General features: G+C 42.2%; 1 protein-coding gene across 14 annotated transcripts in view; it reads left to right on the plus strand.

Annotated features, from left to right (window-relative positions):
• The window catches only part of TNS1 (tensin 1), a 324,376-nt gene extending 302,472 nt beyond the window's left edge, over positions 1 to 21,904 (plus strand). For all 14 annotated transcript variants that reach the window (XM_074191391.1, XM_074191392.1, XM_074191394.1 and 11 more), the window contains 10 exons: positions 1,830 to 2,809; positions 6,421 to 6,507; positions 8,189 to 8,320; positions 8,667 to 8,759; positions 9,412 to 9,489; positions 11,795 to 11,863; positions 12,535 to 12,703; positions 13,185 to 13,253; positions 13,845 to 13,877; positions 16,781 to 21,904. In XM_074191391.1, coding sequence (XP_074047492.1) covers positions 1,830 to 2,809; positions 6,421 to 6,507; positions 8,189 to 8,320; positions 8,667 to 8,759; positions 9,412 to 9,489; positions 11,795 to 11,863; positions 12,535 to 12,703; positions 13,185 to 13,253; positions 13,845 to 13,877; positions 16,781 to 16,925 — 1,855 coding nt within the window. In that variant the 3' untranslated portion in view covers positions 16,926 to 21,904. The remainder of the gene's footprint in view (positions 1 to 1,829; positions 2,810 to 6,420; positions 6,508 to 8,188; positions 8,321 to 8,666; positions 8,760 to 9,411; positions 9,490 to 11,794; positions 11,864 to 12,534; positions 12,704 to 13,184; positions 13,254 to 13,844; positions 13,878 to 16,780) is intronic.
• The last annotated feature ends 293 nt before the right edge of the window (positions 21,905 to 22,197 follow it).

Below are 22,197 nucleotides of genomic sequence, written 5' to 3' on the forward strand. Positions count from 1 at the left end.
AGTTGAACCAGGTTTCACTGGCTACTAAATCCAAAGGTCTAGGGAGAAAGCTCAATGAAGAATCTCTAATACTGGTCTAAAGCAGCAAAGTCAGCACTGAGGAAGAAAGAACTTGGGTGGCTATACCATGTGTTAAAGTTTGCAAAGCATTTTTCAAAAAACATCATCTCATTGAATTCTTATAACAATGCATTTTACAGATCAGAAATTTGAAGTTCAGAGAAAATGAGAACATTGAAATAAACAAGAACCAAGGTTCCTTTCAACTCTAAATCCCTTGATCCTCTAATTCTGTGATATTCAGTGAAATAAGTATTGGTTTGACTTCTATATCTAGAATCAGTATCAAATCACTAACTGATATTGCTCCTGGAAAGAGGATGGCCTGTTTTCTCCCCTAGCCTCCATTTATCATCTCTGCAACTTTCCAGACCAAAGTATCCTTCCCTGTTCACCACTCCCAAATCTGTTTGTCTCCTCTATTTGAATATAAGCTCTTCAAAGACTGGAATTGATCCAATTTTTGATTTGTGTCCCTAGAGCTTAGCTTGCAACAAATTCCTTCATTCATTCATGATATTTGTGGTTTCTATCTTTGGATATAATGGAATATGTCAGGACCTATGCATCTCTTGCCTGTTGTGAAGACCATAGTCATATTCCAGCTTCTCCATTTGTAAAATGAAGTTGATAACAAAGACATAGTGTGTTATGTCATGAAAGTTTTCTTTCAAATAGTTTAACTGTTTAAGTGACATTAGCGATAACTATGCATTCTCCACACTTTACTGCATCATTTATTGATTTGACCCATCTTTTCTCTTCTCCCATCCCATAGCAACATTATTTTTTCCTTATTGTACAAAGTCCTTATTTTTTAAAGGAATATTTTATTTAGTTTGAGTTCTGCAATTTTCCCCCATTCTTGCTTCCCTCCCCCCACCCTCCACAGAAGGCATTCTGTTAGTGTTTACATTGGTTCCATGTTATACATTGATCTCAGTTGGATATGATGACAGAGAAATCATATCCTCAAGGAAGAAAAATAAAGTTTGAGATAGCAAAATAACATAATAATATAATGTCCAAAGTACTTGTTATATACAATTTAACTGGCTATATAGGCAATTTATAATATAGTGTAATATAATATAATAAATAAGACAATTTAATTAATTATAGACAATAAAATTATAGTACTTGATCTTGACCCTAGATTGTGACATGAAACTATGGCTACACTAGGCTATGTTAAGTTCAGTCAAACCCTTTCTCTCTAAATGTGAGCCCCCTTATCTAGAATATGATACATCCTTTGTTCTCTGGTTCATTTTAACTAAGAAAAGAGTTTAAATTTCATCAGCAAATAGAGGTTCATAGCACCTGAATAGAATTCAGCTGACTCTGAGAACATTCTCTTTCCATCTATGCAGATAGATGTATGACCTTGGATCACAATTTTTCATCTCATTGAAACCCAGGTTTTTCTAGGAAATGAGAGGGTTGGACTAGATGATTCCCAAGGCCCTTTCCAGTGCTAACAGGCCATGCCCATGTTATCAACTTCTTTAACTGGAGAAGCTGGACATGATCATGGTCTTTGCAATGAGAAAGGAATATAGGAATCCTGACCCACTCTGTAATATCCAAAGGTAGATGCCAGAATCATTTTGGCTTAGTTAGAAGACCATTCTCAGCCTTGGCGAGCAGGTAGTAACTGGGGGCTGGAGCTGAATGTCATACATAGTAAGGCATGTAAACTTATTCACAGTAAATTCATTATAGGTGATTGACTGTGTAACCTGGATTCTTTGTCTTTTCCTCTTTAGCACATCTGTGGGGAGTTTCCCATCAGCAGAGAGCAGCGGCCTAGGCCCTAGGACACCCACCCAAGCTGTGGCAGATGCCAGCTTCCACTCTGGCAGCCTAGGACAACCTTCGCCTTCTGCCCAGAGCACTTACCAGAACACCTCCCCCACCCTCCCAGCCACCAACAGTGACCCCCGGAGTCCTGACTACTTTTCTCCAGACAGCCGACCTCAGTCTCAGTTCACAGTGGCTGGTGTTCACACTCTACCTGGGAGCCCTCAGACTCTCCACCGCACGGTGGGGACCAACACTCCATCTAGCCCAGGCTTTGGTCGACGGGCAGTCAACCCTGGCATGGCAACCTCTTCACTTGGTAGCCCTGGTCTGAGCCGCCGCCAGGTCTCAGGCCCCTATGGCAACACAATGGCTGGCCTTCATGGCAATGCTATTGCCAGTCCCCAGGGCAGTGTGGCTGCCTCCCCTGGAAGCCCTAGCCTAGGTCGGCATCCCCTTGGCACTGTCCACAGCAATTCAGTCACTACTCCAGGAAGTCCCAGTCTGAGTCGCCATGTTGCAGGCCTAGGAGGGGCTGGACCAGTAGTCCCAGGCAGCCCTAGCATGGACAGGCATGCAGCGTATGGTGGTTATTCCACCCCTGAGGACAGGAGACCTACTCTGTCCCGGCAAAGCAGTGCCTCAGGCTACCAGGCTCCCTCTACCCCCTCCTTCCCAGTCTCCCCAGCCTACTATCCTGGTATGAGCAGCCCTACGTCCTCCTCCCCTGATTCTGCAGCTTTCCGGCAAGGGAGCCCTACACCTGCCTTGCCTGAGAAGCGGAGAATGTCAGCAGGAGATCGGGCGGGCAGCCTCCCTAACTATGCCACTGTCAATGGAAAAGTATCCTCGTCCCCCATCTCCAGCGGCATGTCCAGTCCCAGTGGAGGCAGCATGGTCTCCTTCTCCCACACCCTTCCTGACTTTTCCAAGTTCTCCATGCCAGGTGGGTCCCCTTAACCTTAAGCTAAGAGCTAAATGTTATCTGCTCTGACCTCCTTTTTCTTAATTCTGACATGGATTGAAAGTGATTGGGGTAGCTAGGTGGAGTAGTGGAGAGAGCACTGGCCCTGGATTCAGGAGGACCTGAGTTCAAATCTAAACTCAGACACTTAATGATTGCCTAGCTATCTGACCTTGGGCGAGTCACTTAATCCACTGCCTTAAATAAATAAAAATTTTAAAAAAAGAAAGTGATTGAAGCCAGGCTACCAGAGACCTGTATTTGAATCTTGGCTTTGGCTCTGACTTCCGATGTGAGCTTGAACAAGTTACTTAACTTTAGCTCCAGACCTTGGTATCAGAATCTGTTCAATGAAGAGAAGATTACCTTACTTCCTCATCTCATAGAACTGTTGAGTTGCTGGACATGGGAAGGGTTTTGAAACTAAAAGTACGATTGTAAGATTGAGGTATTATTATGACATCGTTCTCATATTATTCTGATTCTTGAGATTTAATACTGTTCTTTGGCCAATAATGGTGTCCATCCTTCTAAAAGAATATCCTCTAAATTCAGTAATCCAGACCTACATAGATCTAGAACCCAATAGCCACTCTTGGAACCCGCTGGATGAACTTAGGCCTTCCAGTTGCTGCATTCCTCTCCTATCTGGGCTGTGTCACCAGCAGTAGCTCTAGTCTTCTGTTGCTCTTTCCCTTCCCAGGAGTGACATTTGGTTCCCAGTCCTTCTCTCTCCTTGGGGGTATGTGAAGCTTCTGGGGGTCAGTACATTTCCTGTTTCCCACTATCTTCCCTGCTTAAAATAGCCATTAGAGTCAACACAGGAAGGCAGATGCAGTTGTGGTCTCTCCTGGCAGCTCATTAGATAGAAACCACAGGAGTGGGTGTTTGGGGGCTTCAAAGCAGTGAGAAGGATGGCTTAGAACATTTCCAGATACTCCTGGTCCCCAGGACTCTTTTTCAATGACTGGCTGTCCAGGAAGGAAAATTGACACTTCCCCATCTTCCTTTGAAAAGTAGGTCAAAAATACTGATTTGAAGAGCCTATTTCTGCCTTGTCAGAATAATTATCTTGAACTAATATTGGATATCCTTCCCAGCCTTGAAGGCTCAAGATATTTCCATCTGAAATCCTCCCAGTCTATTGGGAGTCCAAGCATAGGCATTTTCTAATTCCGTGACCCTTTTGCAAGGCAATGGGGCTAAGTGGCTTGCCCATGGCCACACAGCTAGGTAATGATTAAGTGTCTGAGGCCAGATTTGAACTCAGGTACTCCTGACTTCAGGGCTGGTGCTTTATCTACTGTACCACCTAGCCGCCCCCATGACCACTCTCTTAAGGATGGTAGAAGCAAAAGATATCTTTTTTTAGTCCTATGGGTCCCCAGGATCAGGGTTTGAAATGGGGAAGAATGAGTAATAATAATAATGACAGCATTTTTATAATGCCTTAAGGCAGTAATGCTTTAATGATTTAGTAATAATAATAATAAAAGCATTTTATAATGCCTTAAGTTTGCAAACAATCCTGGGATCTATCCACTGTCACTCAAGAGAGCAAATGCTGGAGATCAGATTTAAATTCAGGTCTTCCCAGCTTCACTTCTGATATTCTATGCACTGTGCCTCATATTGAAGTATGATCACGTATTTACACTCACAATATATACATATATTCATAAATATTCATATACACATATATTAATTTGTGTGTTGTGTAATTAGTAGGGAGCAAGTGGGTGTGTATGTATTTATTCAAATACATACACACACATACATAGAGATACATATATGTCTGATTCTGTGCCTCTATCTATAGCTATCTGTTTCTATATTATAATATTTATAGTGAGGATTATTTTAGAATTGTCACTGGAATCTCTCTTTAAAAAAGTAAGCACCTTTCAGAGACATATATCCATGCATATGATATGTGAGAAGAGTAGGAAGGGGCAGCTATAGACATACAAACATATAATATACCAATGAATACATGCATATATATATCTCAATGCATATCCATGCCTAGTCTTTCCCTACACACACACACACACACACACACACACACACACACACACACACACACTTTATTTTATTTATTTTTTCAATTTTGTGCAATGGTAGTTTTTCAACAATCATCTTTTTGGTATTTTTGAGTCTCTCGCTCCTGAAAGCAATCTAATATAAGCTCTACATGGATAACCATGCTAAACATAGAGTAATATTAATCCTGTTGTGAAAGAAGAGTCAAATCCAAATGGAGAAAAAAAATTAGAGAGAAAAAAGACATAATACATAACATAAATTAAAAAACCTGAAGATAATAAGCTTTGGTTTGCATTTAAACTCCATAGTTCCTTCTCTGGATATAGATGCTATTTTCCATCAAGTCTTTTAGAATTGTTTTTCAATATTATACTGCAGAAAGCACATATATTTTTAATATAAGTCTCAGGGAGGAAGTTGGGTTTGAAGTTTGAACTCAGTAATAGATTTAGCATGTATTAAATGTGTATATGAACACATATATGGCATATATAACCTCAACAAAAGGTTAGAGTTGGGAGGGACCTTGGAAGTCATTCTGTCCTACACCCAGATTGGAAGGAGGACAGTATGATTTTGTTGAACAAGTGCTGGATTGGCAATCGGGGGACCTGACTTCCAGCTTTCTCTCTTATTAATTATGTGACTATGTGAAAATCACTTCTTATCTCTGGGCCTTAGTTTTTTTTGTCTTAAAGATAAAAGAGGGGTGGCTAGGTGGCGCAGTGGATAGAGTGCCGGCCCTGGAGTCAGGAGTCCCTGAGTTCAAATCTGACCTCAGACACTTAATAATTACCTAGCTGTGTGACCTTGGGCAAGCCACTTAACCCCATTTGCCTTGCAAAAACCTAAAAAAATAAAAATAAAAAAAATAAAAGAACTGTCCCAGATGACTTCCAATGTCCTTTTCAGCTCTGACATTACCAGAAAAATTATCTGATGGACACATGGGTCCCCTTTGGATAGCTGCCTAACAGTGTGACATGTGACCCAAAATGCCACATTCTCTGCTGGTCTCTTTTTGCCCAAGTTCAGTAGGATTTATGATTTCAAGATGGTGTGCCATAATGACTTCCATTCATCTGGCCTCTGGCAGGGTCTTCTTATGTTGGGGAAAGAGGGAGAATAGATAGGTAAAAAAAAAAACATTTTGGGAACATTTGGTTGTTTTTATTCTCATTTTTCAGATTGATTTGGTCATGATGAAAAAGACTGGAAAATTAATAACATTTGATGAATGAGGGCAAAGAGCTGGGATGATTTAGTTGGAAAAAGGAAAATCTGAAAGAAAGGTCAAGAATGACCTTTTAACTTATAAGAGACTGTTGAACAGAGATCAGCATGATAAAGCTGCTATGGAGAGAATTTAGTTTTCAAGGAAGAATTTTGAGAGAAGGGTGTGTGCCCTTCTGAGGAGGGCTTTTTAAGCAGGAAAGAATTCTATGTATTTGGGGTGGTTTGGGCAGATTAGGTGATCCCTTAGAAGTTCCATCCAGTGCCATGGTAGTTGATACTTAACACCTCTTTTCTCTCTTTCCTTTCTACAGACAACAGTCCTGAGACCCGGGCTAATGTTAAGTTTGTCCAGGACACATCTAAGTATTGGTACAAACCTGAGATCTCCAGGGAGCAGGGTAAGTCTGGGAAAAATGGATCATGGAGGATGATACTCCATGTAAACTTTCCACCTGTTACATCGGTAAAGCTGATTGTTTTAGAATCTTCTCCTGCACCTCTTTTTAAAGAGGCAAGACAGGTACCTTCCAGTCATCATGGGTCTTAGGGAAGAAGTTGGGTTTGAAGTTTGATTTCGGTGAGAACTTAATGATAGTGGTTTTAAGACCCTGGAACAAGTGGCTCAGTGTCTCCTTTGGTAACTCAGCCAATGAGCATTTATTGAGTACTTACCATGTATCAGATAATGTGTCAAGCCCTCAGGATAGAAACCAAAGTCAGAAACAGCTCCCGCCTTCAAGCTTTTAATGGGGGAGACATTAAGTATGAGTAGTTTCATAAAAGGCACACACAGAGTAGATGAAGAAAGTACTAGGTGACCTGTTTTAAAGAAAACCAAGGATCCCTGTTGCTTCTTGAACCAAAAGCAAAATCCTGTTTGGCCTATAAAGTTTAGCCCTTGCCTGTCTTTTCAGTCTTACACATTACACTGAATACTCTTCTGTCCAGTGACACTTGATCTTTTATGCTATTTGTACCTCAAATGTGATGCTCCTGCCTCCAAGCATTTTTTTTTTGGCAAGGCAAGGGGGTTAAGTGATTTGCCCAAGCTAGGTAATTATTAAATATCTGAGGTTGGATTTGAACCCAGGTCTTCCTGATTCCTGGGCCGGCGCTCTGTCCACTGTGCCACCAGGCCCCTCCTCTGAGCAATTTTGCTGAGTGATATCATTCTTGGAACTCTCTGCCTTCTCACTTCTGCCTCCTGGCTTCCCTCAAGTCTCACTTTAGTTCCCATCTTCTAGAAGAGGCCTTTCCCTGTTGTCCTAATGCTAGTGTCTTCTCATTGTTGGTTATCTCCAATTTAGCCTATTTGTTTTGTTGTCCAATTTATCCTGTCTGTTGTTTGCCTATTGTCCCTTCCATTCAATTGTGAGCTCCTTGACGGCAGGGATTGTCTTTACCTTTCTTTATATCCTTACAGAGTTGAGCTGGCACTTAGTTGGTGTTAAAAAATGCTAGCTGAGTGGCTAACTGATGGAATCTTAGACAAGGAGATAAGGAAAGAGAGTATCTTAGGTACAGGAGAGAGTCAGGAAAAAGACAGGTACTGGGGAGATGGAGATTTGTGGAGGCGATAAACCAGCATATGTAAATTGTTCAGTACAGAGGGAAATAATTAGTAAAAAAGACTGGTAAGGTAAGAAGGGGCTAGGTTGTGGAAAACTTTAAATGCCAGAGGAAAGACCTGGTCTGAATAGGGGGTGGATCTACACCTCTCAGGGGAATAGGAATGGTTTGAATGACATCTCTTTCTATTTTGAGAAAATCTAGGACTTTATTAATTTGCATTTGGTAAAAATTAAAGTTTCAGAGTAGAAATGTATTCTTTGGAATGTCACTGACAGACTGGGAAAATTCAGGAATCCTGACTTCTAACTTCTTTACCCTCTTATAGCAAAGAAAGAGCATTGCCCCATAGGGAAAGAAAAGGAAAGGGAAAGAGTGGAAAAGGAAGAGAAGGGAGGGGAAACATAATTAAAGATTCTTGGAAGTCAATTGTCTGAATGGGTTGAAGTTATCAAGTCACTAAATTACTATTTCCTTTTTCCCTTTCCTCTTCTCCTCTTCTCATTACAGCCATCACATTACTTAAGGACCGGGAGCCAGGAGCCTTCATCATTCGGGATAGCCACTCTTTTCGGGGAGCTTATGGCTTGGCCATGAAAGTGGCATCTCCTCCTCCCACAATCCTTCAGCAGAGTAAGAAAGGTAATGAATGTTTTCTCTGAGAACTGTGCCCCAGGGAGAAGGGAGATGGTGTTGAGGGTATAGCAAGAGAGGTGAGATTTACCTGATTCTGTCTGGCCCTGACCTGGGGGAGGACTCATTGGGTGACTGGTGGGAAGGGGCCAAATGGAGCATCTTCTAAGTGTGGACAGTTCTGCTCCCTCTTCATCCATGTTATCCCCAAGTAGAATCTATCCCCCTTTTATTTATTCATTCCAGAAAGAGGTGAGGATTATGGGGAAGAGTAGAAGGGAAGAGCCTTGGGGTCAGTGTAGAGAGTAGAAGGCAAACATGAGAAGGGAGCAATAAACCTATCCTGTTCTTCCAGGAGACATGACCAATGAGCTAGTGAGGCATTTCCTGATTGAGACTAGCCCCAGAGGGGTGAAGCTAAAAGGATGTCCGAATGAACCAAACTTTGGTGAGTTTGCCCTTCTAATTTTCTCTAGGGTCCGGTCTACCCTGCCAGAGCCTTCTTCTAGCAATCTGCCCCTTGTTGTTGTTTTATCCTTTGTTCTTGAAGAGAACCATGGCATAATGAAAGTGATGTCTTGACTTGCAAGTGAATTGGATTTAAGAGGCAGAATTGTACAAAGTCACTAGCCTCTCTCTCCTCCAGAGCTATCTGAGTCTAGTGACAAGATATAGATGTAATTTCTGTCCATTCCTGTATAATTGTATGTAACCTCTGTGTTACAGTTCCTCTCTTTAGACTTGCCATTTTGACAGAGAATTTAATAAGAAATGGGTTTACATCTGAGATGTTAGGAAGGACTTCGATTGGGAAGATTTTAATATCTTTATTTGGGGAATCTTTAAAAAGAGGATGAATTTTTATCATCCTGGGGTGGTTGAAATATAAATCTTTCCAGGGGCAAGGAGAATGGATGCCTACATGATCTGATCCCAGGTCAGGTGATTTGATCATGGATTTTTGGGGCAGTTTCATGCACACATAGCTCAGAAGAAAGATGACATAAGTCATTCTACCATTCTTTATTTGAGTGAGACTCCCCTTTCCCTCGTGGGCAATTCCCTCTAATGCTGCTTCCTGAATCTGTCTGTCTCTACAGGATGTCTCTCTGCTCTGGTCTACCAGCACTCTATCATCCCGTTGGCTCTCCCCTGCAAGCTGGTCATTCCAAATCGAGGTAGGAGCCAGAGACTTGCTCAGTGAGCACACATTGATCCAGTTTTCCCGCAACATTCAGTCACCGGTGCCAGTAGCTGTTCCAGGACACAGGGCCAAGATGGACTGGGAAAGATAGACTGCCCTGCCAGCATGGGGAAATCTAAGCCTCTTCACCCATCCCCTGCCTAAATAATTTTAGAAAGGCAAAATTGTTTAAAAAGCTCAACTCCATGAGCTCATGTGGTCACTGTGCCAGATGGGATTGAACAACATTGTGAGCCAAGAGTTCAACATCAGTCCACAAATTGGGCATAGACCCCAGCCACATTTCATAAACTTTTACCTCTTGTAGCTCTCTCACCCACTTATTATTCCCTCTTTCTGATCTGTTGGTCCTAGCTTAGAGGATACCAAAATCTACCTGTAGCAACCCCCACTCCATTTTCCTCTTGGCCTTGTAACTTGAAATCCAAAATTAGACAAGGAGACTTAGTTACCGAGTGTCAGATTTTGATGAGTCCTGTTGTCCAGTTTCTTTTGAATACTGGGCTTGGGGAAAAGGATCCTAGGAAGGGTGGTGGAGACAGAATCTATTTCCCCTGTGACCAGTTCTCCTTCTGGTGGTGACTAAATCTAGTATATCAGGGATAGGGTGTGGAAATTGTAGGTAACCCCTAGAATTATTGATAATCATGCATCTATAGCAGTGTGCTCCTTGCTAGAGAAATATTAGCCCTTTGTAAGCCTCTTTGAGAGCAAGAATTATTTTTGTAACAGTTTGCATTTGTGCTAGTTGAAAAATAGCAGGTGATTCATAAATGCATATTGACTCAGTGACTCTCCATGGAGAAACCAGACATTCTCAAAAAACAATGAAATGCAAATATAAGCCAATTTACCGTAAAGGTTAAAATGAGTGACATAGACATAAAGCATTGTAGGAGGTCAAAGCAGGAAGAAGGGTCTAGAAGGACTTTTATGAAGGAGGTGGTCCTGAGCTGGATCTGAAAGCACCCACCTTGGGTATGACATCACAGAGATGGGAGTGGAAGGAGGGTGCAAGGATGAATAATTTAAATATAGTTTTTATAAATACATTTATTTTTAAATTCAGAACATTTCATTCTCCATAGCCCAGAGATATTTATGTTGGGACAAATCAGGTTGCAGTTGTTACCATGAAGTCTCCAAGCCTCCTCTGTGAAATGGTAACCCTTGAAAGGCAGAGTTTTCAAACCCTATATTGGCACATGAATCCAGCTGTAGGGATTTGAACAGACCAAGAGGCAGAGGAATGACCAAGGAAATTGCCCTCACCGGTAGGGAATTCATAATGAGTTAGGCAACTAGGGTGTGATCAGGTGGTGAAAGACTTTGGAAACTGGATGTCAGTATTTGGAATTGATCCTATAGGGAATTATGAGAGGCCCATAAGAAGGGGAGTGACCTTCTACAAGTGTCATTTTAGGACACTTAATCTGGCAGAGGTTTGCAGGATAGTTTGGAAGTGAGAGACAGACTTAGGCTATTGAAGCCATCCAAGTATAAGATGGGAGAATGAGTAGGACTAGGGTGGTAGGCCCCACTACTACTCCCTGAGTCCTGGTAGTGCAAATATCACCTGTTTCATGAAAGGCTTTCTAGATTCATCTCTCCTCTCTGACCTTCAGTACTTTTTGCTATGACATTTCTAGCCATTGGGGTGGGACAGGATGACATCTCCAGTTTCTTCTTAGCCTTAGGGCTCTAGTTCCATGCTCTTAACTTACATATCAACTTGTGTATATATGTATGTGGGGAGGTGCAGAGAAGAAAGTGGGCCAAAACCATTATTATTTCTCCCTACTCCTATGTTATATTAATAGGAATATCAGAAGAAGCCCAAGGCTCTGACCTGGTGCTTAATCTCTCCTTGGGATACTAGAGTATTACACTCAAAACTGACTATTTTTATTTGATATATCTAGTGCTTGCATTCTAATTAATTAATGTTAATTAGCACAACTTGTTAACAAGTCCAAATATAACTTGAATAGCCCACATTATTTAAATACTCATTAAATGATACACTATGGTATTGAAAATATTTCAATAGTTGTTGAGTTGTCTGCTACAAACAGTAATTCAAGCACATTGCTATTGAAATAATTGGGTAACGTTGATTATGAAATTAGACACTAAACAAATTGAATTCAGTCACTTTTAAATCAGCAAGGAGGTCAAAGGTCTGCTAAGTAGATGGCATGATTTGGAAAATGCTTGTTGGAGTTGGGGCTGTGGTCCCTTATCTGCTCCTCTGCAAAATATCTGTGTTTTTGGTACAGATCCGACAGATGAGAAAAAAGATAGTTCATCCTCCAATTCTACCACAGATCTACTGAAACAAGGGGCAGGTGAGTGATTAGTTACATTGGGGGATTAATTGACATCTAGGTTTCTCACCCTTCTTTTCATATTGCCCTGCCTATCATCACATTTTTATACTCTATTTCTAGTTCCAGCCTCCTTGAATCAGTAGCTTCTCCCCATAGCTATTTAACAAATCAGAAAACCACATTTTTATTGGCAAATGTCCTTTCCCCATGAGTGGAATGAAATCTTTCCAGGGGTGGGGAGTTAATTTTTGAAAAATATTTTATTAGTGCTATTTTTTGGATATCGCTATTACTTGCAAACGATTTCCTTTTCCCATTAGAATCTTCCCTTATAACAAACAAATTCATTTAAGCAAAGCTAACCAACTCACTGGCTATATTGGAAAATAAATGCCTCACCCTGCTCCTGTAGCCAACCACCTCTCTTCCAAGGGTGAGGCAACATACATAGATCCTCTGGAACTGTGATTGATTATTCCATTAATCAGAAACCTGAAGTATCAGTGTTGTTTACCCTTAAATTATTGTGGTAATGGTGTAAATTGTTCTGATGATTCTGATTAACTTTTCTCTCAGTTCATTTAGGTCTTCCTATCTCTCTTTAGATAATTCATATTTGTCATTTCTAATGGTCCTGTAACGTTTCATTGCACTTATATAATGTAATTATATAATGTATTTTTTTTCAGCCTGCAATGTGCTTTTTGTCAATTCTGTTGACATGGAGTCACTCACAGGGCCCCAGGCCATTTCTAAAGCCACAGCTGAGACACTGGCTGCAGACCCCACACCAGCTGCCACTATTGTCCACTTCAAGGTCTCCGCCCAGGGGATTACGTTGACAGACAACCAGAGGAAGTAAGAAATTTTCCCTTCCCCAACCTACTCTGTATGCAGATTTTCCCACCTCCAACATTTCCATTTATTGAAGAGTTATTGGCCAAAAGTGGGAAGATGAAATGAATAATTCTCTACCAGAAAGATGTCCAACCTCTGAACCTCCCACTCTACCTCTCTCTCTCTGGCATTTGTTCTTCTCCCTACTAATGTTGCACATCATCTCCAGCCCACAGACCCCTGACCCTTTCTTCTCTCTGACCCACAGCCCCTGACCCCAGACTTCTGATAGGGATTCTATGGCGCGTTTTCCTCTGTCCCAGTTACTTACTCATGTCCCACCGGGAAAGCCCTGGTATTTCTTGCCTTTACCATTACATGAAAATTTTGAGATGTTAAGGGAGGCAGGGGATATCTAGAAGAACACAGAGCCAAAGAGACTGGAAAATAGGGTAAAGAACTGCAACCTATACCCTCAACTTTATTCTCTCTTTTGCATTAGGTTATTCTTCAGGCGACATTATCCTCTCAACACTGTCACCTTCTGTGACTTGGACCCACAAGAACGGAAGTAAGTCTCCAGTGGACCTCTTATTACTTCCTCATTCTCCCACAGTCATTCAGTTATTATGCTGAGAAGTGTCTGTGTGGTTGTATGTTGAGCTATTCTCACCTCAGATGAAGATGTCTGATATTAATCGATGGGGTGTAATCATTGTAAGGGTATGATGTAGAGTGTTGGACTTGAAATCAGGGAGATCTGAGTTCAGATCCCACCTCAACATTTACTAGCTGTGGGATCCTGAGTGTGTTTTAGTTTCCCTTTCTGTAAAATGGTGATGCTAATAGTTTTCACTCTCAGTGGCTTGTTGAGAGGATCGTAAAAAAATGATATTTATAAAAGCCCCTTCTAGCTCTAACTTTATGATCCTATGATCCTTGTTTTCCCTATCTTAATCATTTTCCCTAACATGCTCAAGAAAGGAATTGGTAGTCAACCAAACACCAGCCTCGACTGTCTTCATCAGACCACCGTTAGCGCACACATGATAACTAGGGGCTGACTTTGCCCCTGGAGAAGCTCTCTAACCACATGCTGGCAGCATGCCCATGGTTGACACCAGTTGAGAAAATCTGCTTACTTTGCTTATTCTTTTCTTAGGTGGACGAAAGCAGAGGGGGGTGTGCCTGCTAAGTAAGTATGGCTTCTTTCCTCTCCTTTTTTGGGATGTTTCATTTTTGTCCCTCCCAAGTAAATATGGGAGGAGGCTTCTCAAACATTGAGCTTTCATAGGAAGTTGGGGGGGAATGGGAGTTAAGGGTCAATTGGTGAGTTGAGATCACATAGCCTGGAAAGTAAGTTTAGCCAAATTGATCAACAATTCTTCCTGCCTTCCCTCTCCCCTCTTCTCTTTTCCTCCTTTCCCTGCAGCAATTCCTCTTATGGTCAAGAGCAACAGGGGCCCTGTGAAGGACAAACACTAGATTTAAGGCAATTTGGGGGTAGCCAGAAAAATCTAGGTTAGAAATCTAATTCTGACACATTAGCGGTGTGAGCACAGGCAAGTAACCTCATTTTTTTAGACCCTCAGTTTCCCCCTCTATAAAATGAAAGTAATGATGATATCAAGCACTTACCTTGTGAGATAAAGGACATTAAAGTATTTAAAGCATTTTGCAAAATCAGAAGCTTTATGTAAATATCAGACAATGCTGTTTTCCATTTTTATTTCATTCCAACTTGTCCCCAAACTTGATTTCTTTTGATCCTGGCCTTGTTTTGATGAGCAGGTCCTAATCATGTTCATGGCTAGGCCAAGCCCACCCAATTCACCAGAACAGTCAATTAGAACAGTGGGTCATCAGAGTTTTGCAAAATTTTCAGGCTCTCAGATTTTTCTGCTGTTTTGAAGTTTTAAAACTAACAGATAGACCCTATCTTATTAATGCTCCCATCAAGCTCAGTTAACTTTTAACTTCTAGTATTCAGAAGCTTCTTCCTTTCTGATTTAGAAATATTATATCAGCTAGAACAGGGGTTTTTAGCCATTTTGTGGCATGGAGTGAAACTTATGAACTCAGAATGTTTTAAAGTGCCCAAAATAAAATACATAAAATTATAAAAGAAACAAATTATATTGAAATGCACTTATGAAAATATTCAAAAATAGGTCCATAGACCCCAGGGGAAGAACCTCTGATCTAGAAGGATTGAACTCACAAAGCCTCTTTTGGAAATAGGGATGAGGAACCAGATAATGAAAGAAGAACCAGTTCTCTTCTCTGCTTCTGTGCTGTGGGTCCTCACACTCCCACCCCCTACTTGTGTCCATCATATTTGGGATCAACTTCCCTGGGTGGATGAAAGGAATTAGTTATTGTTGAACTTGGCTGGAGAAGAGGGCGGGGCACTTTGGACTGTGAACATCCAGGGAGGGAGGGAGGGTTGTAAGGAGGTGGTGGCTCTGGCTAAGGCAGAGTGATAGAAATAAGGCCAGGAAGACTTGGCTATAGGAGATGGGGGATAATGCTGAGCACACAGGGCTGCTGGGAGGTCCAGACATCTGGACCTCTCTGGGCCTTAAGCTCACCCTGCAACTTCTCCATTCTCCCTACTCTGTCCTGACATGGGGAGAAGACCGTATCTACTCCAGGAGAAATAGGAAGACCTAGACATTTCATTAGAGACCAAATCCAAGACCAAGAGCAGACACATTGCAGATCTATCTTTTGATCATAATAGTGGAGATACTGCTCCTGAGGGTCATTGATCCTTAAACTTGGGGGGACTGTTTAGAAGTACTTGAGACGTGTAGGGCAAAGGGATGTGTGAGTGTGTTCCTATGTTCGTGAGAGTGTGTAGGGTGGAGAGCTTGGCTAATTTTAGCTGTTGTGTTTCAGTCCCAGAGAGGGGGTTTTTAATTGGAATCTCCAGCTGTTCCGATTTCCCCATCCCTCTCTAATTAGCAACACGCCAACTATGGGACCTCTCAGCTCACATTCTGTTCCTCTCTGCTCCCATATTTATAACCTTGTTTTTCAAGGTTTGAATTCCAAGGTGCCGTGACCTAGTGAGGGCAAAGTGTGGGAGTCCTACCCCTGTCCTTGCCCGAAGGGTCCTCAAGCCCTTTACTCAAATCCTTTACACTGTACATCATGCAAGGGAACAAGAACAGGCCAGCTTGTCCCTTTATTTTCCAGCTTCATCTGGTGCTTGAAGAGGCTGAAGCTCTCAGACTGGCAAACAATGCCATATTTATTTGCTTACTGTGCTGAACTTTAAAGAAGTCCAGCAGGGGAAGGGATGGGAGAGGCTCTTTCATGTACTTCCCCATTTTAACCTTGTTTTCACTGTCTCCCCAACTTCCCTCCCCTCCCCATTCCCCAAGCCAAGGGGGGGGGAAAGCAACTGAAGTTATTTCCCACTCATAGTAAATCAGTCTCGAGGTCTTAGTTACCTCCCTCTGTCCCTCTGTCCCTCTGTCCCTTTGTCCCTTCGTCCCTTTGTCCTTCCTTCCCTCCCTCCCTTCCTTCCTTCCTTCCTTCCTTCCTTCCTTCCTTCCTTCCTTCCTTCCTTCCTTCCTTCCTTCCTTCCTAATTCCATCCCTTCTCCTCCTCCTTGTTTCCTTCCTTCCCTTTTTTTCTTTCTCTCTTTCCTTCTTTTCAAATGAATGGAAGGTTTTTTTTTTAACCTATGATGCTTAGCAGAAACAGTGGGAGGAAGAAGAAAGAAATGGCATTAAAAGAGGTAGAAAAAAAGTAAAAAGTTCTCTGTTCTTGAAAGCAAGATATTTATCTCACATAAATATCTCACATATTTATACTGTCATCTCTATTCATCACCCATCCCCTGCTCTTCCTGTCTTTGATTATCTTCTTCCCTTTACTTTATTTCTTCTCATTCCTTATCCTCACCTTCCAATTTTGTTCCTTTTCTCTGCCTCCCCTCCCATTTCATCCTGCTTTCCCATCTCCCTCCTCATGTCTCCAATATCTCGTTTGTTCTCTCCCCTCTCTTTTCTTTCCTTCTCTTTGGTACTCACATCCTCTCTGGTTTGTTCCCTCAACCACTTCTCCTCTTCTCTCTCCTCTCTACAGACTCTTTGGTTTTGTGGCCAGGAAGCAAGGCAGCACCACGGACAACGCCTGTCACCTCTTTGCCGAGTTAGATCCCAACCAACCTGCAGCGGCCATTGTCAACTTTGTTTCCAAGGTCATGCTCAGTGCTGGCCAGAAGAGATGAGCCTGCCAGGGGCCAGGGCAGCTGGGCTTGGGGCACATGGGGAAGGGGACCCTTGAATCCAGAAGGAAGGTGTGGGGCCAATTTTTGGAGAAGGAGAGAGGAAAGTGCAGTGTGGGAAGAGGAAAGTGAATTCAAAGAGGAGGAGGAGAGAGGAAAAATGGAGGGAAGAACAACATAGAGCCTATCGGGTAAATGGAAACATAACCCAACACCCCAAATACTCAACTAATCAAGACCATGTGATCTCCTTCTTACTTAATGGGATGCTTCCATGGTGGGAGGAGTGCAAAGAGTCACATCCCCTCTGGGATTTTCTTTTGGAACCATGACTAAAGTAGATCCCCAACTCCCTAACTTTACAACCTTATAAGGAAAAAAAAAATCACAATCTGAAAGGGCACCTTTGGGCACCTGTTAGGTGTATTTATCAAACAAAATAGGAAGGAAATCCTAGACAACTCTTTTTCCTTTAATAAGCATCACAAACCCCAAGGTATACTAAGGTCTCTTTGTTCTGCAATGGCTATGCATATGTATAAGTACCTGCGTGTATTAGACATACAACTCCAAATCCAGCTATATAGATAATATGCGCATGAAGTTGTCTTTCCTCCCCAAGATGATCTCTATCATCTGCTGAGGTCACTCTTGGACCAGGAATATAGCAGGAAGGGGGCCTATCTCCTTACCCAGAATCACCCTGGATTGTGGATGTCGGCTTGGGACCTCCTTTCATCCCAGGCAGTCAGCTCTTGGAGGTAACCTTTGGATGGTTCCTCATTCTCCTCCTCACACACCCAAGAGCAGGAAGCAGATGTCTGCTACTTCTCAATATTGCACTGAAGATCTCCCCAAATAAGGCAACACTCCTGTTTTGTCATGGCCTTGAAATTGGGGAGTTTGGTTCAGGGGAGATGTGCAAACCAAACACCTTCAGGAGAATCTGGAGAGAGTCTGAAGAACTGGACAGGCAGGAGATGTTGAATTCTGACCCATGGTCCTCTAGACATGTGGGGCAAGACATGGCCCTCCCATTCTCTCTAGGACTAACTGCTGACCTTGATATCTCCTATCCCACTTGTTGTGCCTTGTATCCTGAACCTTTCCCTGGATCTAGTTTCTTAGACTTTCTCACCAGATGATCTCCATTGGGATTAAAGGGATTTCGTCATCCTGACATATTGGAAGCTAAGAATCCTGTTGGACTCTTCTTCAGAAAGACCTGCCTGATTTTGCCTTCAGGAAGTCCATGGAGGAAGCCTCAACCCTTGTCCTTCTCTCCACAAGTGCTTTAGGAGTATTTGGCTTTCTCTGTTGCATGCAGGCTTGGCTTCCCTGGAGGACAGACCTTTGTCACCTGGCTGAGCCAGACCATGTTGGTTTTAGGCTTTGTCATATCTCCAGGGTAGGTGGCTCACCTGCATGCTCATTGGGTAGACAGCTTTACAATGCCAAAGTCCCTCTTTCCCTTTACTTTGTATCTCCAAAAGAACCAAGCCATATGGGGTAGAAGGCATGAGAACAAATCTAGGAGCCCAGGGTCCTGGCTGTGAAAGTCCCATACTTCCGAAGAAATCCAAACCAGAAATAAGAACTCATTGTTATCCAATGCTTTGCCTCCCCTAGCCAACTTGGGCTTCTTAGTGAGCAGCATTGTACTGATATATAAATATATATATAATATATACATGAGATATACTGATGGAATACTGTAAGCTAATCAAGTTTAAGAAAAGGAAAAAAAGGTAAATTGACAAAAAATATTTATTTTTTTTTCATATTGCTTAATTGCCTCCTATGGGTATATATTATATCCCACCCCTCCCTGTATGAGCTCTTGTATGTATAACTAAAACCTGAGAGTTAAGAGACCTTATATTTGGATTTTCCCTGAACCACCTCCCTCCAGCCTTGTCCTTCACTATATTCATGAGGTGGGGCTAGGGGGTGGGGAAGTTGAGTGGTTCATCCCAGGGTAAGGTTGTATACATCCATTCCCTTCATCACACCCCTTAAGTTTCCCTTTTAGCCCAAGGCTCAGCAGCTCCTAGAGCACCCAAGATTCAAGGAGCTGTATCCCATTGCCAAAGGCCCTTTGTGTGTGTGTTTGCACAGAGGTGGAGGTTTCAGGATGTATGTGGAGGATATGGATGGTGTGTGTATTATTACTTGTGTATTTTAACATATTCCCCCCCACCTCCAAAATACTGTATGTGCATGGTAATGCTGTGTCGGGGAGTTGGAAATGAGAATGGTTTGTAGAAGGTAGGGAGCAGGGGTGAACCACCCTCCCCACCACCTGCTCTCCAGTAATAAGTAAGACCATGAGTCTTTGTGACTGAAGTTGCTCAAGAATCCCCTTCCTTTTGAAAAATTCAGGCTAGACACCTGGATTTTAAAAAAATATTTTCCTTATTTCCCCATCAACTCTAGCTCTGTGCCCAAATAGGGAAAGACATATATTTTGCTCTTTGTCAAGTCAAGACTTTTCCACTTTCATTTTACCACTAAGTCTGAAGAATTCTGGGCTCCTGGATCCTTCATCACTGCTTCATATCAGATGAATAGCCAGACCCCCTTATCACCTAGCTCCAGGGCCCCCAGGCTAAGATCTGGGAATCAGCCTTCACACTCACTTCTCTCTCACCTTGTTCCTACTGGCTGTCTTATTTCCTAGTCATGGTCATCTCCAGTTTGTTTCAGGTCAACCCTGATGACCCTGTTTTTGAGGAGGTCTCTATTTAAAGTTGAAAAACAAACTGCCTTCATATCACCCAAGATCAGTTTAAGAACCTAATGTTTCTAATCTGGCCATCTAATCTGGAATCATTAATTTAAACTTTCCAGGGGATTTAATGAGGGAAGAGAAATTATGTTCTGATCTTGAAGTGGGCACCATCTTTGGGTAAGATGCTGGTAGGGTGAGACCATGTGGAATTAAGTGGCAGAGATTGTATCTCACAGATAGGCATAAACACACACACACACACACAGAGCACTGCAATATAGTCTTGCCAAAGATTTCCTTGAAAAAAAAGCACTTTTAATTTTTTTTGTAAATGACTGTATCTTTCTCATATTTTCTTCATCCCTCCCCCAACCCACTTTGCTGTTGATTTATGTTGTATGTTGTTGATGTCTGTTTGTTAATCCACTTGGGAAGGTTGGATCTTTCTATCTTGAAATAGGGAAGAAGAGAATAGGTCTGAAAATAATTGACAGAGGAGAGAAGGCCACTAGCCTCAGTCAGAGTCATGACAATGACTGATTTGTCTCTACTTCTTTCAGACACACTCTTGGCCTTCTCCCATCTAGCACCATTCTAAGTCAGGATGAAAACTCTCTTAGGTTTCTAAGACAGGATGAAGAGGTAATAAGAGCATCCCCAAGGGAGAGAGGAGAGGCAAAGGAACTCTTAAAAACAAGCTAAGCTTGGTATTGGATTTTGGGAGCTTCTTTAGATGTGGGATGAGGAGGAAAAATAAGTGAACTGATGCTGAGAGATTTAGGTGAATGGAGAGCAAACCTGTAGTTTGAGTAGCTTCAAATGCTACCCCTCTCCCTGACTAGGATCTCTTTATCACCATCACAGGCTCCTTGTTCTCCCTAGCTTAAATTTTCCTTTTGCATTTTAAGAGGTATGTGGTTTGATAAAGGACCTCTCCCACCTTTTCCTCTCCTTAAAAAGAGAGGCCATATCCTAACCTTTTGGAGAAGTCCCTCCAACCTCACATTCTATGGGGAGAAATGGTCATTGAAGATGAAATCTCTGGGCAAATTAGAGTCCCAGGAAGGAGAGGAGGGTGGAGGGGTATGTTTGTGGGTGAGGTAACCCCATCAGAGGAAAAAAATTACTAGAAGGACTCTCAGGAAAAGATGAGTATAGGAAATTCTAGTTACTTTGACCTGACTGGGAATGGAATGAGACATCAGTTTCTCTTCATTGGCCATAAGGGAGGACTGAGCTATGAGGAGAATCTAGTCTAGGCTGTCCATTCATTGATCATCATCTCTTCATCTAAGCTGGTCCAAGTCTCTTCTCTGCTTTGCCTTCCCCAACTTCTTCAACTCTGGAGAGAAGCCTGGGTTCTGGTCTTTCAGCCCTATTTCTGGCACATCCCAAGCCTAGACCCTTTATCTGCTGAGACTCTGGATTTTCCTTCCATAACATAGTAAGGTGGATGTGGGTATATGTGTATGTGGGTGTGTGATGCCTGTCATTTTAGGGTGTGCTTATGTGTATGGGATGGGTAATTCTTGCAGGAGGCAGTGGAAAGTCTGGTACGAAAACACCTTCAGGCAAAAGGAATTGGGAGATGAGATGCAGTGTCACCTAGTTGGCTTCAGACTCAGTCTTGATTTTATTTGTCTGATTGATGGAGAAAATCATTAGGCAGAGTGTTCTGCTCCTCCCTAAGCCCCATTTCTTAGATTGTGGGAAGTGTGGGAAGGCTTTCTTTTCTTCCTATTCCAGTGCTGGTCTTAGCAGCCTGAATCTTGTTGGGAGGATGTTCCAAATTAATTTTCTAATCAGTGTTAAGTAGTTTGAAACTCGTGGTGGTGGTGGTGGTGGTGGTGGTGGTGGTGTGTGTGTGTGTGTGTGTGTGTGTGTGTGTGTGTGTGTAAGTGCACAGATGTTTGTTGTGTTTTTTGTTTCCCCTTCCTTCTGTCTCAAATGTCATTGAAAGCAAATGTAAGAAATCCTCTCCCCCTCTAGTCCTCACCCAGAAAAAAATATGTAATAGCCCTATCTTTTCCTATTTCCCCCTGCTATGTATTTATATAGATGGAAATATACTTTATATTTTGTATCATTGTGCCCATAACTTTTGCCACCTTGTATAAAATCTAACTTAGGTTACTCATCCCGGGTATGAATGTATTGTACACTGATGCCTCTTCCCACTCTGTACAGCAACCTTTGTTTCTTTGCAACCCAATGTATGGCTTTATAAATGATAAAGTTTAAAAAAATCCAATTTCTTGTCTGGCCTCATTGCTTGGAACAGAACTGGCATCATGGTGGGGAGGAAGGATCTGAGGAGAGACACTGGGAATGGGTTATTGAAGACTAGAAAATGAAATCTGAGAAAAAGCATAAGCTGAGATTTATTTCATCTAGAGAAGAAAAGATTAAGAAGAGACTAAATAAACATTTTTTGAAGAGCTATTATATAGAGGAAAGGCAGTATGGCTGTTGAACCCCACCAGCTCTAAGATTCTCATTTCCTGAGAAAGTATCAGCCTCTACTGGCAGGGAGGGTTTATTTCC

Source organism: Macrotis lagotis, chromosome 6 (assembly GCF_037893015.1).
Source record: "Macrotis lagotis isolate mMagLag1 chromosome 6, bilby.v1.9.chrom.fasta, whole genome shotgun sequence".
Taxonomy (NCBI): domain Eukaryota; kingdom Metazoa; phylum Chordata; class Mammalia; order Peramelemorphia; family Peramelidae; genus Macrotis; species Macrotis lagotis.